Source organism: Lepisma saccharinum, chromosome 15 (genome assembly GCF_977018435.1).
Source record: "Lepisma saccharinum chromosome 15, izLepSacc3.1, whole genome shotgun sequence".
Lineage (NCBI taxonomy): Eukaryota > Metazoa > Arthropoda > Insecta > Zygentoma > Lepismatidae > Lepisma > Lepisma saccharinum.
In genome coordinates, this window is record NC_139243.1 from 17,055,079 (window position 1) to 17,070,408 (window position 15,330).

Here is a 15,330-nt window from a genome sequence, read left to right on the forward strand (position 1 = left end):
TCAACTCGATGTCATTGACGCCTGCTTTGTACAAGCTACATTTCAGATTATCATTTCTCCAGTAACTAAAGCCAGTCTCACACGGTATCTACCTCCGACAAAAAACTACTATAAGATTTTTTGTCTTCAGTTCACCAAGGCTGCAAAAGGCATCTCACGTGATGCTTAGAATCACATCTTTAAAATGGTGGCTGCACAAACACGGTATACCACTTCACAAGTTTAGATGCTAATAATTGCTGAAGATTAGGGAAAGAAATAAGAGAATAACATTGGCCCTGTTGAAAAATGCAAAGATGTAACCCATGGCAGTGAATGTGAGTAGTATACAGTATATCATATGTTATTTCAAGTTGATATAGCCCTACCACTTTATGGACACACTAGCATAACATTGCATTACCCGTATATTACGATAGAAGTTTCATCTTCTAATGAAACTCTTCTCGTACAGTTTTGAAATATATTCTCCAATACAAACTAGTCAAATAAATTACATAAACTTCGCAACATTTAAAGTGTGAAAATTGTGGTGTTTACATGAAGTTACCATATTATATTTATGTTTCATTGATAGTTCTTTGCTCCTAAAATACTTATTGTGAAATTTCCTTTGATATCCATGAAGAACTAATTACAATTCATAATTTACAGTATGTCATTACAACACTAGCAAAAGTTCTGTTAGGTGACTGTAATGCACACATTGGCAAAGAAGAGACATTTAAACCCACGATTGGTAAAGAAAGTCTTCATGAATTAAGTAATGATAATGGTATAAGATTGATTACTTTTGCAACCTCAAAGAATTTAATTGTGAAAAGTACCATTTTTAAACATAAAGATATCCATAAATATACCTGGTCTTCTCCAGATGGTAAAACTCATAATCAGATATATCATATTCTCATTGATAACAGAAGGCATACTAGTATAATTGACGTTCGTACACATAGAGGTGCTGACTGTGCCAGTGACCATTATTTATTAATTGCTAATTTAAGAGAAAGACTCTCAGTGATAAATCATAAGCAACAAAATCTAAAAGTTCTAAAATTTGATACAGGAAAGTTTACTGATGAAAGAATTAAGAGAGATTACCAAATTAAACTGTCAAATAGATTTGATGTTTTGCAGGATTTAAATGATGATGAAAATATAAATGAAATAGACGTAAATAAGAATTGGGAGCACATATGTAATGCAATAGAATCAGCAGCTAAAGAAAGTATAGTATACCATAAACCGAGAAAAAGTAAGCCATGGTTTGATAATGAATGTCATAATCTAATAGAAATAAGAAATCAGGCTAGACTTAGGTGGTTAAATAACTCTGATGACACAAATCTAAGCAATTATAATAGAATAAAGCAAGAAGTTAACCTCACGTTTAGAAGTAAAAAAAAGAGATTACTTGAAAAGCAAAATTAACGAAATTGAAACAAACAGCAAAAATAAAAATATCAGAGATTTATATAAAGGTGTAAATGAGTTTAGAAAGGAGTGGCAACCTAAAGTAAACTTGATAAAAGATAAAGACAGTGATTTTCTAATGACCTTTTAAATGTCCATGTAGGAGATAAATCAGAAGTAAATGAAGTCCACACAGCAGAACCTTTAGTTCCAGAACCTAACTTGACTGAAGTTAAAGATGCTATTAAAAGGCTAAATAATAACAAAGCACCTGGCATTGATTTAATACCAGCTGAGTTAATTAAATATGGTGGAAATTCATTAATATGTCAAATTCATAAATTAATTTGTTTAATATGGAATAAAGAAGAAATCCCTCAACAGTGGAAAGAATCCATAACACAGTGCAACAAATTTGAACTTTGTGTCTTGCCTCGAGATGAAAGAAGGTGTTCTTTACTAAATCAAATACGCTAATTACGAAAATGAAATCAGAAATGTTCCATCACGTACCAATTTTTCTGGAAAAAATATGCCACATGTACCACTTACCCTACATTTCATGTAGTTAGCAATATATTGAAATTCATGAAAAACAAAGTAGCAACTTTCGCGACACTTGGAAACTACTCCATTACAGTACAGGAGAAACCTGTAGCTGGATTAGATACAGATCAAGGAACAAAATTAATTGTTTATATTACAAAACATTTAAAAAAAAGATACGAGAATGCTGCAAAAAGCTTGAAATGTACCTACAAGTTAGAAACGTGTCCTGGATACTTTCCGTTTGTGGGTGGATGGTGAAACTTCTTGTAGGAGTGTCCAGCAGTAATCTACCAAAAGGTTTGGTGACCACCTTCCCATATATCGTCTTTCCATGTCAGCTAAATTTTTGTGAAATCGCTCACCACGTTGGTCACTCACATCTCCGAGTTTAGGGGAAAAAATCCAAATGAGAATGCAGGAAATGTATTTTCAAAGACATGTTGAACCCCATAGCCTTGTAACAGTCCAGCATGTGTTACGTCCGTTCCCTATAGTTGTTAGACCTGATGTTACCCAAGAAATTTTTGCATACATCTCTGAAGACAAGACAAGTTACCTTCTCAGTATCTGTCAGCAACTCTTCAAAGGTTATTTCTTTCATCAAGTAAGGAATCTGAGGCCCATTGAAAAATACCTTCTTTAATTTTTGCAGTACTAGTCACAGGAAATTTGGACAGTAAAAATTGAAAACCCCTGCCAGCTTTGTCCATTGCTTTCACAAAAGTCTTCATGAAGCCCAATTTCAGATGGAGCGGTGGTAACAGCACACTGTCTTTGTCAACTACTGTCCCAGTGACACAAGAAACAGCAATATTTTGTGAAACCAGTCTGCATTCCCAGCCCAAGCCCCAGAACTTTGTGATCACCACAGATTTTTCATTTGTGGTCCGAATAGCCAATATACTTCAGAAGTAGTCTCATGTTCTCATAGATTTTTTTTAACTGAACGGAATGGGCCACTGGTATCGAAGGTTTCTCCTTTCTGTTATGCAAGAGAACAGCTTTGAGATTAGTTTTTGAGGAATCTATGAATAGGCGCCATTTTTCCGGATTGTGAATCATTACAAATTCTGTAAACAGCCCATTATGTCATTACAATATACCAGACACTCTGCTATTGAGCAAAAAGTGGAAAGACCAAGGTGTCGTGTACGGAATGATATACTAGTGTTTGGTTGTAGCAGGTTTTTTTCTTGAAGACAAGACCCAAGTAATTCTGCTTGCCTTTTTGAAACATTTAGATCTCTTACAAGATCGTTCAATTCTACCTGTGACAATGGCTGTGGTTGGGGCTGTGATGTAGATGGCGTGTAATCAAGATCTTCGTGATCACTACCGTTGTCTGTTTCATATTCCAGTGTCCATGCCACTGGTGGTTTTGGAACTGGGAGAGAATCAGAATGCAGAACTGGGTGCATTGCAGAATTCAAATTTGGGTATGAAACTGTGTGTTTTGATTTACTTGAGATTCCTGTTACTTTCGTTAAACAAAAGTAGTAATCTGTTATGTGGTCTCTAGGCTTCTTCCACAACTGTGGTACGGCAAATGGCATAGATGGGTGGGTTCCAAGCAACCAACCTCTTAAATAGTGGGAGCAACGTGAGCAACAGTTATGTGGTGCCCAACTCTTACCCTCATCTACCTTTGATTCAAAATACAACTCGTACGCCTTTTTGACGAGTGGGGGAATGGGTTGGTTTTCTTTGGGACTTCATCGTAAACTCACCACACACATAACAGATAAGGTTTGGTGAATTAACACACATCCTAGACATCGCTGAACACAAGAAACACGCGAACACGCACAAACAGTATTCTTCACTTTAGGGGATTTGCACGACACACACGGCAGGAACAGACACTGCTTGATCCCACTAGCAACTGATTGATGCAAATAACTGCAACTCCACTATACCTCAACCAAGTGGCTATCAAGCCCTTTCCTCTCCATCCTATGCTATGTTGACCCCTAGTAACAGGCTGGGCTGATAAGCACCGTGACAACAATAACATGCAGTCGTGCGCTGATAAAATTGTGTTTCCAGAGAAAAGTTTAGGTGATAGTGAAAAACTGTTTTCACTATAGTCATCAGGGCACTAAGCTCCATAGGAATAACATGTTTTTGTTCTGCGGCAATTTTCATTGTCTCACAGTGTAATTGTTCCTGAGTTTAAAAAAGGTGATAAAATGAACTGCAATAATTACCGTGGAATTTCTCTACTCTCAACAACATCTAAAATATTATCTAACATTCTTTTAACAAGACTAACCCCATATGCTAATGAAATTATAGGTGATTATCAATGTGGATTTAAACGTAACAGATCAACTACAGATCAAATTTTTCACATCAGACAGACACTTGAAAAAAAGTGGGAATATAATCAAAATGTCCATCAGCTACTCATTGATTTAAAAAAAAAGCATATGATTCGGTCAAAAGAGATAAATTATATAATATATTAGTAGAGTTTGGAATACCTAAGAAGCTTGTTAGTATGATAAAAATATGCACCAGTGAAACAGAAAGTGAAATTCGTGTGTGTATTAATATGTGACAAATTTACTATTCATGATGGGTTAAAACAAGGAGATGCATTATCTCCATTGCTCTTTAATTTTGCCTTAGAATATGCTGTTAGGAAGGTAAAAGAAACTAAAGAAGGACTAAAATTAAATGGTGTGACTCAGTTGTTAGCATATGCAGATGATGTAGACTTACTGGGGGATGATGTGAATACAATTAAGAATAATGCTAAAATATTTTTCAAAACTGCTAAAGAGATAGGTTTGGAAGTTAACAAAGAGAAAACTAAATATATGCTTACAGGCCGAAACCAAGTGTTAGGCAATAATCAAAATCTAATTACACTGATAAACAATGAAATACTCCTTTAAATAAAACTAAGTGATCTTTATGTATTCAGATGTGCTGATAACGAATATCGCATTCGTTTTCCTGTATCACCTAAAGTTTTTGCAGAACACCCACATTTTATAGTTTTATGGTTTCAGGTCTCCGCACCCTGCTCCGCATACGGCTTAACGTTTGGTTCCTCGCAAATGGATAAGAACCTTTTAGCCACCTTGTGTGTTTATGACTGGTACTTAATATTTCGTGGATGAAACATCTGGCAGTAGAGTAATTTCCTGTTTCTCTGTTAAAATTTGTTCCTTTGTGGGTTAGTCGAATCTTAACTTCCTTTCCGATAACTTCGCGAGTAGCCTTCGCAAGTAGATGTATTTTATGTTTGTGTATGTTCGTGAAATTGTGAATGTAATATTGTGTATAGTGAAGTGAAGTGTAAGTTGTATTTTTAACAAAACGATTAGAGCATTCATAATTGTTTTTTTTTAAAGAAATATATTATAACTCAATTAATGAGTTCGCCATGTAACGCAAATGTGTGAATAACCCAAACATGTTTTGTTATGTTTGTGGGGAATTTACTCCGAAGTCACAGAGGAATACTGTGACTCCTATAGTGAAAAAAACATATGAGTTGTATTTTGGAAGTAAAGTAGACGAGGGAAAAAGCTGGGCACCAGGTAAAATTTGTTGTAATTGTTCGCGAACTTTACGTGGTTGGCTAAATGGCACTCACAAATCAATGCCCTTCGGAAACCCTGTAATATGGACAGGACAGAAAGATCATACTACGGATTGTTACTTCTGTTTAACAAACATAGTGGGATATAGTTCAAAATCAAAACATTCTATATTTTATCCTGATGTTCCTTCAGCCAAGAAACCTATGAGTCATTATTGTATACCAATTCCTAAGCCTCCTAAAGAACGGACAGTGGATGAAACAAAACCAAGCAGTGCTTCTCCAGATGACGAACCTGGACCCTCATATTCAAACACCGATCCAAATTTTCCTGATCCAAACATACCTCACTTTATTTCCCAATCCGAATTAAATGATCTAGTCAGAGACCTCAACCTTTCTAAAGTTCAAGCGGAATTATCAGGTTCTCGTCTCAGAGGGTGGAATTTATTACAAGATGGTGTTAAGGTGTCATATCGGAAATGCCAACAATCACTGACACATTTTTTTTCTGTTAGTAATGAGTTAACATACTGCAATGATGTAGAAGGCCTTCTTCAAGAACTTGGAAGGAGTCACAACCCAAACGAGTGGAGACTATTTTTAGATTCATCTAAGAATAGTTTAAAAGTAGCATTGTTGCATAATGGGAATATATACCCATCAGTACCCCTTGTCTATTCTTCCAGGATGAAGGAAACGTATGAAAATATGGATACAATAGTAAAAGTGATAAATTATGAAAAATATGGTTGGCAGATATGCAGAGACCTCAAAATGATTGGTATACTGTTAGGCATGCAGTCTGGGTTTACAAAATTTTGTTGCTATCTTTGCGAATGGGTTAGGGCTGATGCATATAAAGTTAGGGCTGATGAAAAATTTTGTTAAGGCTTTGGATAAACACGGTGAGGGTTTTGGGTACTTGAGAAAATCATTTCCTAAACTCAGTGATAGTAAGTTAAAAGAAGGCATATTTATTGGGCCGCAAATCCGTGAGATCATTCATGATGACAACTTTGTGGAATTGCTAACAGAAAGAGAGAAATGAGCATGGTTAGCTTTCAGACAAGTATGCTGTAATTTTCTTGGAAATGTGAAAGCTGACAACTACAAGGAACTTGTTGAAGTGTTATCAGTGCATGGGGTGCAATATGTCCTTGAAAATTCACTTTTTACATTCCCATTTGAACTTTTTCCCCCCTAACTTGGACGCGGTTAGTGACGAATGCGGCGAGAGATTTCACCAGAGTATTTCTGTCATGGAGAAACGATATGCAGGAAAATCGGTACAGAACATGTTAGCAGACTACTGTTGGAACCTCAAGGAAAAGGTTTCTGGTGGCAGTTACAAACGGCAGAGTTCAAGAAATAAATTTTGAAAATGTGAGTAAAATGTGTTTTTGTTTCCTTTTTTTGCATGAAATTTCTTATGTGAACAGTCAAAATCGGTCCTATATATATATTTTTTAATTTTTTTATATTTCATAGTTATTCACTTTAATATTTAAATCTTATTTCATGAGCAAACAAACAAAAATAATTTCAAATTTCGATGTATTATTACAAAGGAAATTAAATTTTTATTAAAAACAAAAAATGAAAATCCAGGGAAAACGATAGGTGATACAGCATTTCTACTTTCAGATTTGGATTCAGCGGGGTTGAATTATAAATAATCGCCTATTTTTGTTCAAAGGAGCAAAAAAAAGTTTGAATTTGTTCATCAGTATTATTGATAACAACTCAATTGAACCCGTTTCCAAATTCAAATACTTAGGAGTAATATTAACAAATGAAAATTATATTAAAGAGGAAATAAAAAGTAGGCTTAATTCAGGAAATGCATGTTACTTCTCTCTTCATAAACTTTTGTCTTCTCGTTTAATATCTAAGAAACTAAAAGTTAAAATATACAAAACAGTAATTTTGCCTGTAGTATTATATGGATGTGAAACTTGGTCCCTTACATTGAAAGAGGAACATAAATTGAGAGTATTTGAAAATAAGATCCTTAGGAAAATCTTTGGTCCTAAAAGGGATGAAGAGACAGGTGAGTGGAGAAGGTTACATAATTTAGAACTACATAATTTGTATTCATGTCCAGATATTATTAGAATAATTAAATCAAGAAGACTTAGGTGGGCAGGCCATGTGGCACGAATGGGAGAGGAAAGAGGAATTCACAGGATTCTTGTTGGGAAACCTGATGGTAAGAAACCTGTAGGAAGGAATGATTTGGTGTTTTAAGTCCACTTTATGCACAGCAAGGCTAATTGGGACTGGACCTACAGTTTATAGTGGGATTCGAACCACTGTGTGCCTCCACCGACCTGTAGGAAGGCCAAGACGAAGATGGAGGGACAACGTTGAGATGGACCTAAGGGAAATCAGTAGGGATGGAAAAGAGTATATAGAACTTGCTCAAGATAGGGAAAGATGGAAGGCCTGTGTTGCTGCAGCCATGAACCTTCCGGTTTAAGAAGGCTAGGGAGTTAGTTAGTTAGTTTTGTTTCACAAGGAAATATATATATTTCTGATACTACCACGACACCAAATTTTAACTATGTTTGCCTAACCTAACCGAAACTAACCTAACCACACGTCAATGGTTCGTGGGCCTAGTGTCAACAGTTCACAATTATTTTGCAATTTCTAGATGTTTCCGACAGATTTTAACTTCAGATTCGTCATTAGCAGGCCTCAATTAGTAAGTATGCCAAATATAAAGAAAATCGGAGAGGGGTCATCTTAACTCATACCTGTTTTTTTTTTTTACAAAAATAAATTGAAATTACTTAAAAGCCATAACATTTTATTTGAACATTAAACTATAAATTCTACATGAAAAAATATTAACATTATTTTCTAAAATCAATCAGTTAATTTACGAATGTTTAATTGAATAATACATTTTCTGATTTTTGGGAAACATCTTTCTTTTCTAGGTAGCATTATGTATTAGTAGACTCAGTTGTAATTTTCACTAGACATGACTTTCTTCAAAAATGCCTTTTTGTTTTAATAACATAAAATTAACATGAAAGTTCTGAATTAATTTTAACATTCAGCAGATGTTTAACAGTGGATACTGGAAGCCAACCTCTTTCTCCATACCAAATATTCCCCATAATTGAAAACACACACTCAACTGGAGCAGATGTTTCAGGCAAAGACATAACAAATAACCAAACTCAACCATTTTAGAAATGTTGGCACATGAAGTCTTTTGAAACACCTTAAAAATTGCTTGCTTTTACCACCAAGACACTCACGGAAGTACAGAAATGGAACCACTCAGAAGTCGATTTCTCAAAGATAGAAAAGGTATAATCGATTGATCCTTGCCGGTCATAAATTCTGGTCGTGAATATTCAATACCGATAACTATATTCATGTTCATATTCTGAAAACCCTGAACCTTTTTGCAATCCCGGACAGCACTAAAAAACTAGGACTGTCCGGGCTAATCCCGGACGTATTGTAAGCCTACCCATGGACCATATTTTGTTCAATGAGGTTGGTACTTTGTTCTGGAAATGCTGGGTTTGAAACTCTGTGTGAAGTATATAGTGGTTCAGATCCCTGTAAATACAGTTCCAATTAACATATCTATACAAAAACTTAACTTATAATTAACTGACTCTTTGCAAAATTTGGCAGTGGGGCTGCAGCATACATGGACATTCACAGGATTTTTTTCCAGGCAGGGACAAGCAAAGTAATTCTCTTTGCAGGAGGGGCAAATGAGGCATATTTTTCCATATAATAGTGATGCCCTCTCAAAAAACACTGCTTCAGTCTGAAATTATCAACGCCCTAATAATAATTAACATAAATTACTTTGAATGAAATGAAATTATGTGTGAAATATATACTTTTTAGGTGGACATTCGTTTTCCGAAGGGGCGTCGTCTCCCCTTGCCTCCCCCCTTTTGGGACGTCCATGCACACACACACACACACAAGTTCAGACAAGCCTACCTTATATTTCTAATGTGAAAACTTGAAAATTCTCCATTTAATCTCTTTACTGTTACTAATAGATGACATTTCTAACAGTTGCAAAATTATCAAAAGCAATTTTTACATAAAAAAAGCATTTGAAATACCCATGTTCCAACCCTGCCCGTGACTTAAATTTTCTCCATTTCAGGTTACAGAGGATGACAGTTTGCCGCAGTGTGTGTGCTATTTGTGCGTAGACAAGTTAGAGAATTTTCAAGACTTCCACAACATGTGTCATGAATCGGAAAAACTTCTCCAAGAGTACCTATCATCTGCAGGCGAGAATCACAGAAGGAAGTCAAGTTTTGAGGTAAAGTTATAAAGTTAATGTTTTACTTGAATAAATGATGACAGTCAAGGTTGTTTACATATGGCATGGTAAAAAGTTGTTTTTTCAAAATATACAAAGTATTATTTTTACACCTGCTATTTAATAAGAATTGAATCTTATATTTTTGTGAAGGCCTACAGTGAAAGGGATATGTATGCATCAGCTATCTCGTGTGCATAAAATTGTATTTTGTATTACCCTGTTCGTGGCAATCCTGATTCTGGTGCACAATACTTCCACAGTCAATGTTGTTTATATATGGCATGTTAAAAAGTTTTCTAAAAAATATACATGGTATGATTTTTACACCTGCTATTTGATAAGAATTGAATCATGTATTTCAGAAGCCTTCTGCATACCAGTCTTATGGTAGTAAAGAAACTGTGGCTGCTGGAGTTTCTGATACAGGTTGCCATCCTCTGGAAGTGCTCACGAAGTCTGAAACAGAAAGTCCTGATCCATTAGTTTGTGAGCAAACACCTCTGGAAAATACGTGGCCTTATGATCAACCTTATGTCAAGACTGAAACCATATCATCCCTTGTGCCCCCTTATGTTGATACTTCTGTTGACATCAAACCATTTAATGAGTGCATACCGGATGCTTCTATTGACAGCAAACTATTTATTGAGTGCATGGAAGAAACTTCAGTTTGTAAAGTGGGAACTGTGAATAATGAAAGTTGGATGCACTTGGAAGACACAACTCAGGAAGTTCCTGTTGGACAAGATGTTCCTGCTGAGGATAGTGACAATGATGCATTAATTTTAAGGGATGATGAAGACAGGAAGAATAGTGAAGCAACTCCTGATCAGGTGGAAGATGAAGTTGCAGATCCTGTAGAGAGGTAGGTGGCGGAAATTTTTTTATGTGGATTGAAAATGAGCATGGCAATATCTTTCTACAATTACCCCAACTTGATTTTCTTTTTGAAAGATGTACGTGGATTAAACACAGAGAAAGTTACTAATCACTTTTCCACGAAGCTGTTTTTTGTTTTATTAAGTAAGGTTATCTGTGTATTTTTACTATTGTATGTGGGCTTCCCTGATGGCATAGTGGTAATGTTGTCACCTTATAATCAAGGGGTCCTGGGTTCGATACCTGGTGGAGGCCCATTTCATAGTTATTCAGATCCCACTTTGAACTGTAGTCCGAATTAACCTTTCTGTGCATAAAGTGGACTTAAGGCTACAATTCAATCAATTTACTATTGTGTGTCTCATTTCCCAAAATATTAGATTCAAATCAACACCCTCCCCCGACTTTCTTGTACGAAGTCTACAAATTCTGCAAGTACTGACTCGGCAAGAATTAGTTAGTAGTTTTTGATATTGTTTTTTCAACAGAAACAATCTAGGAAGGCAACATTTTGTGAAATTCTTACTGCCGTGCTCATTTTTTAATCTGATATTTGAGAATTATTCTGTTGATTTGTGTTTCTTGTTTTATATGTGTGATTTTTGAGAGGGATTTGGCTGCAGTGCAGGTTTATCTCTATTTGGCTATTTTTGACCCACCTCTCTTACTTTGTGTGTGTATGCTGCTTGTGTCATCTATCCTCTCTTCTGGAAGGCATCCTGAATGCAAGCAGCACACATGCAAAGGTGAAATAGATAGGTCAAAAATAGCTAAACATGCATGGAATGAATCACATAGAATTCAGTAGAACTACTAAAAGTACTACACATAGAACCAAATCTAAGGATACTCAAAGAAGCAGCCTTCACAACAGTTCCCTGAAACCCTATAAATCATCCCAGTGCAGAATTCAAGCAAATATGGTTACCTCTGCTGAAAAATTTGATATTGGAGCAAAAATTAGCACAGAATTCCCAGAGTGCCATGGTGAGTACATTGGATTTGTAGTAAAATCACAGGTCTGTCATACATTCGATCCCCACCACCTGAAGATGAGAGAAGAGATGCTTTATCAAAATGTAGTGTAAGAATAAGTATAGTTAAAGGTGCTAGATAGTGAATAATGTCCAATTATTGCACAGTGGTCTAGTCGGTTGGGCATCTGACTGCAACGCCGAGAGACAAGACTTCGATTCTGGGGGTGGCTGATCTAAGGTTGCCGCATCAAGCGGCTCCAGGGTTCACCCAGACTCAAATCAATGGGTACCTGGGGGCAACCCTGGGGAGGTAAAGGCAGCAGAAGTATGATGCTGATCACATCACCTCCAAAATGGCCAAGCCTGCCGCTGTGGCAGAGTGGTTAGCATAGCACGCTACGACGCCAGGGGCCACGGCTTTGAATCCTGGGCTGGGCATGGATGTTTGTGAGTGTCCATTCATCATATCATCACTCATCCCTATCTTCGCAAATTGGCCAAAAGTGGCACAAGAAGCAAAGTAAAATAAAGCAAATCAATCAACCAAGATTGCCGATATCAAGTATATGTGGAGTCCTACCCCCACATCCCCTAAATCTGCCTTTGTGGCATGGTGCTATATGCATGGGGAAATTTACCTTACCTTTACCAATTCTTGCATGTTAATGCATTAAAATGGTTGCATTTGCTATTTCTTTTGTTTGTTTTTGCACTTGGTTATGAAGATGTATCCATAATGCTGTGTTAACTGTAGCAATGAGATAGGAGAAATAGGTATGGGTATGTGATCGACACTCACAGCTTTTGACATTGGAGCACTAGAAGTACAAGGGATGTTGAAATCTTGATTCATCTTTATTACCCTTTATGACGTAAGGTTCTATGTATATTATTTGTTCGTAGGTTTGCAGTTTGAATAAGATACATGTTCTAGAGATCTTTCGCACATGATTTGAAATATGTATTTTTTTTATTCTATAAAAAACATAGTATGAAGAATACATGTATTTGTGGAAAGAGAATTGTAGATTTCAGAAGAAATTGGTAAATAATAACACACTTAGAGACATATTTTCTATGATTTTCTGAAAATCACCACGTTATTCTCAAGCCCATCCAGATAGGATTAAGCCGTGTGGATCACTCAAATGCGTACTGTGGCTAAGAGTCCCATCACCACACAGTGCTTGAAGTCTTCTGTTATTTTAACTTGGTTTTCCACCTTCATTGATAAGAAATTTCACTACAACATGTTGTTCCATGTTTGCACTCGCAGGGTTTGCCCATGGTGTTAGGTTTCCAGGTCACAATAGTAGACACTTGCATCCCATAGGTAATGTACTTTATATGTGCAGGAGTGTGTCCCATTATTCTCAAAAACCAAAAGTTCCTGTGTAACTTAAATAACCCTTGTATATTATTGATACTGATATCACATATACTATTATTGGCATGCAATTTTCATAATGATACATATTCATAGAGTGGTTTTATGCACATTTCCTCATCCTTCATCCCCACTTCAGCTGCTCAAATCTTCTTGGGATGAACATTACCGAAATGTACCTAACTTTATACTAGAGAAATGAGTGTAGGTTATGAGGAAAACTAGGTAATAATTAACTAGTAAATATTTATTGCTATGTGAAAATGATATAATCGTCTAAGGTGAAAACTGATACTCATTTTTGAATTGACATTCCTTATTACTTGCTTATAAAGTAATTCATACTTATGTTTTGTTATATTTTTAACAGGCACAAGAACAAAAACAATATGGAATTTTTTTTAAGGATAAAAGATATCTCAAGGTCAGATAGTCATCTGCCATCATTGTTGGAAGAGTTAAAACAAACAAGTGAACAAGAACAACCAAACAATAATTTAGAATGGATCAATGAACAGGAATTACTAGAACCTGTACCTACAAACAAATCCTTTTGTAGTAAAATACAGAATATTTACAATGGTACTGCTAATAACAAGAAGAAGCAATACATATGTTCCTTGTGCAACAAATATTTTGCGTGCAGAGCTCATCTAATAGTTCACACACACGTTCATGGCAAGGAAAGACCTTTTAAATGTCCAATTTGCAAGAAAATTTTCTTCCACAAAAAAGGTGTTAATGTTCATATGAGGGTTCACACCAAAGGGAAGCCCTTTAATTGTTCAATTTGCAACAAAAGTTTCATTCAAAAAGGAAGTCTTAGTGAGCATTTGAGAGTTCACACACAAGAGAGGCATTTTAATTGTTCAATTTGTAACAAAGGTTTTGTGCAAAAGGGAAATCTTAAGGTTCATATGAGATTTCACACCAAAGAAAAACCTTTTCATTGTTCAACTTGTAACAAAGGTTTTGCCCTTAAAGAACATCTTATTCTGCATATAAGGGTTCACACAAAAGAGAAGCCTTTTAATTGTTCAATTTGCAATAGAAGTTTTAGCCAAAGAGGATCTCTTACTGCGCATATGAGGGTGCACACCAAAGAGAAACCATTTCAGTGCTTTATTTGCCACAAAGATTTTGCCCTAAAGTCAAATTTTAATCAACATATGAGAGTTCACACCAAAGAGAGGCCTTTTAATTGTTCAGTTTGCAAAAAAGATTTTGCCCATAAACACCATCTTACTCTGCATATGAGGGTTCACACCAAAGTGATGCCTAGTTGCAAAGTGGACAAACCAATATCGATCAATTTGCAACCAAGAATTTACTAATAAACTTACACCTGATACACGTTCAAGGTTTCATACTCTAGTAAGACAATTTAGATACTCAGTATTTGAGAAATGGTTCACTTGGGATGTCTGTGTTGCACAAACATAGTAAAATTCATGTTGGCAAACCAACCATACCTGTTTAACTTTGCAAAAGATGTTTACCACAACATAATAAATATTAGGTACATTCTAGCCTATAGAAAACTCATTAAAACAATGTACACAGGCAATATCGATTTGATGGAATATCTGTAGACAGTATGCAGAGGTTAAAATTGTCATTGTATACAGGTGACTGCAACACCTTTCTTCAATTGATACATTGGCTCAGGAAAAGTCACAAATAACATTGTGCTTTGTTAAAAAGTGTGGATTGCATGATTTATTTCAACTATCTTTGACAGTCAATTTGACTGCTTTGTACAGTGCTATTTGAAACAATGGTGAGAATTCTCTTCAATATTAGAACTGTTATTTCATAGTTGAAGCCTTCAACAAGTGTTTTTTATAACAAATTGGTCAGGGTATTACTGCAAGTGAGATGCAGGGGATTTCCAATCCCTGCAAGAGAGTGTTGTCTGCCAATTTCCTATGGCCCATTGATAAACAGGCTATCCTGTTGCCTCTCAACTAGGCCTTGTAAAACATTTTATTCTGTCTGAAACAGTTATTGTATGCTAATCTCAACAGGTGAGCTTAACATTAAAAATATATGATATATATATATATCTTTTACTTTGCCCTACCACCTACCACATCAAGTTATTTAGCTAGATGAAGAAACTTCATTTTGTCACAAGTCAGTTTGTTACAGTGAATTGGTTGAAATTACATTGTTGGTTTACTACAAAAACCTGTGAAGTGCAAATTTGGATAAGAATGAGATATTTTGTGTAAAGAATGCTAACATTATT

At 35.7% G+C, this 15,330-nt stretch overlaps 1 protein-coding gene across 1 annotated transcript; it reads left to right on the forward strand.

The window, feature by feature from the left end:
• Positions 1-9,870: 9,870 nt before the first annotated feature.
• LOC145999143 (uncharacterized) lies at positions 9,871-14,989 on the forward strand. The gene is made up of 3 exons (XM_083136075.1): positions 9,871-9,882; positions 10,199-10,701; positions 13,450-14,989. The coding sequence occupies exons 1-3, from the start codon at positions 9,871-9,873 to the stop codon at positions 14,411-14,413; spliced, it is 1,479 nt and encodes a 492-aa protein (XP_082992201.1). The 3' UTR covers positions 14,414-14,989.
• The last annotated feature ends 341 nt before the right edge of the window (positions 14,990-15,330 follow it).

Excerpts from the sequence above, each read along its gene's own strand:
- LOC145999143 (XM_083136075.1), top strand. Across the intron at positions 10,702-13,449 it reads GTTGCAGATCCTGTAGAGAG|GCACAAGAACAAAAACAATA; the intron begins GTAGGTGGCGGA and ends TATTTTTAACAG.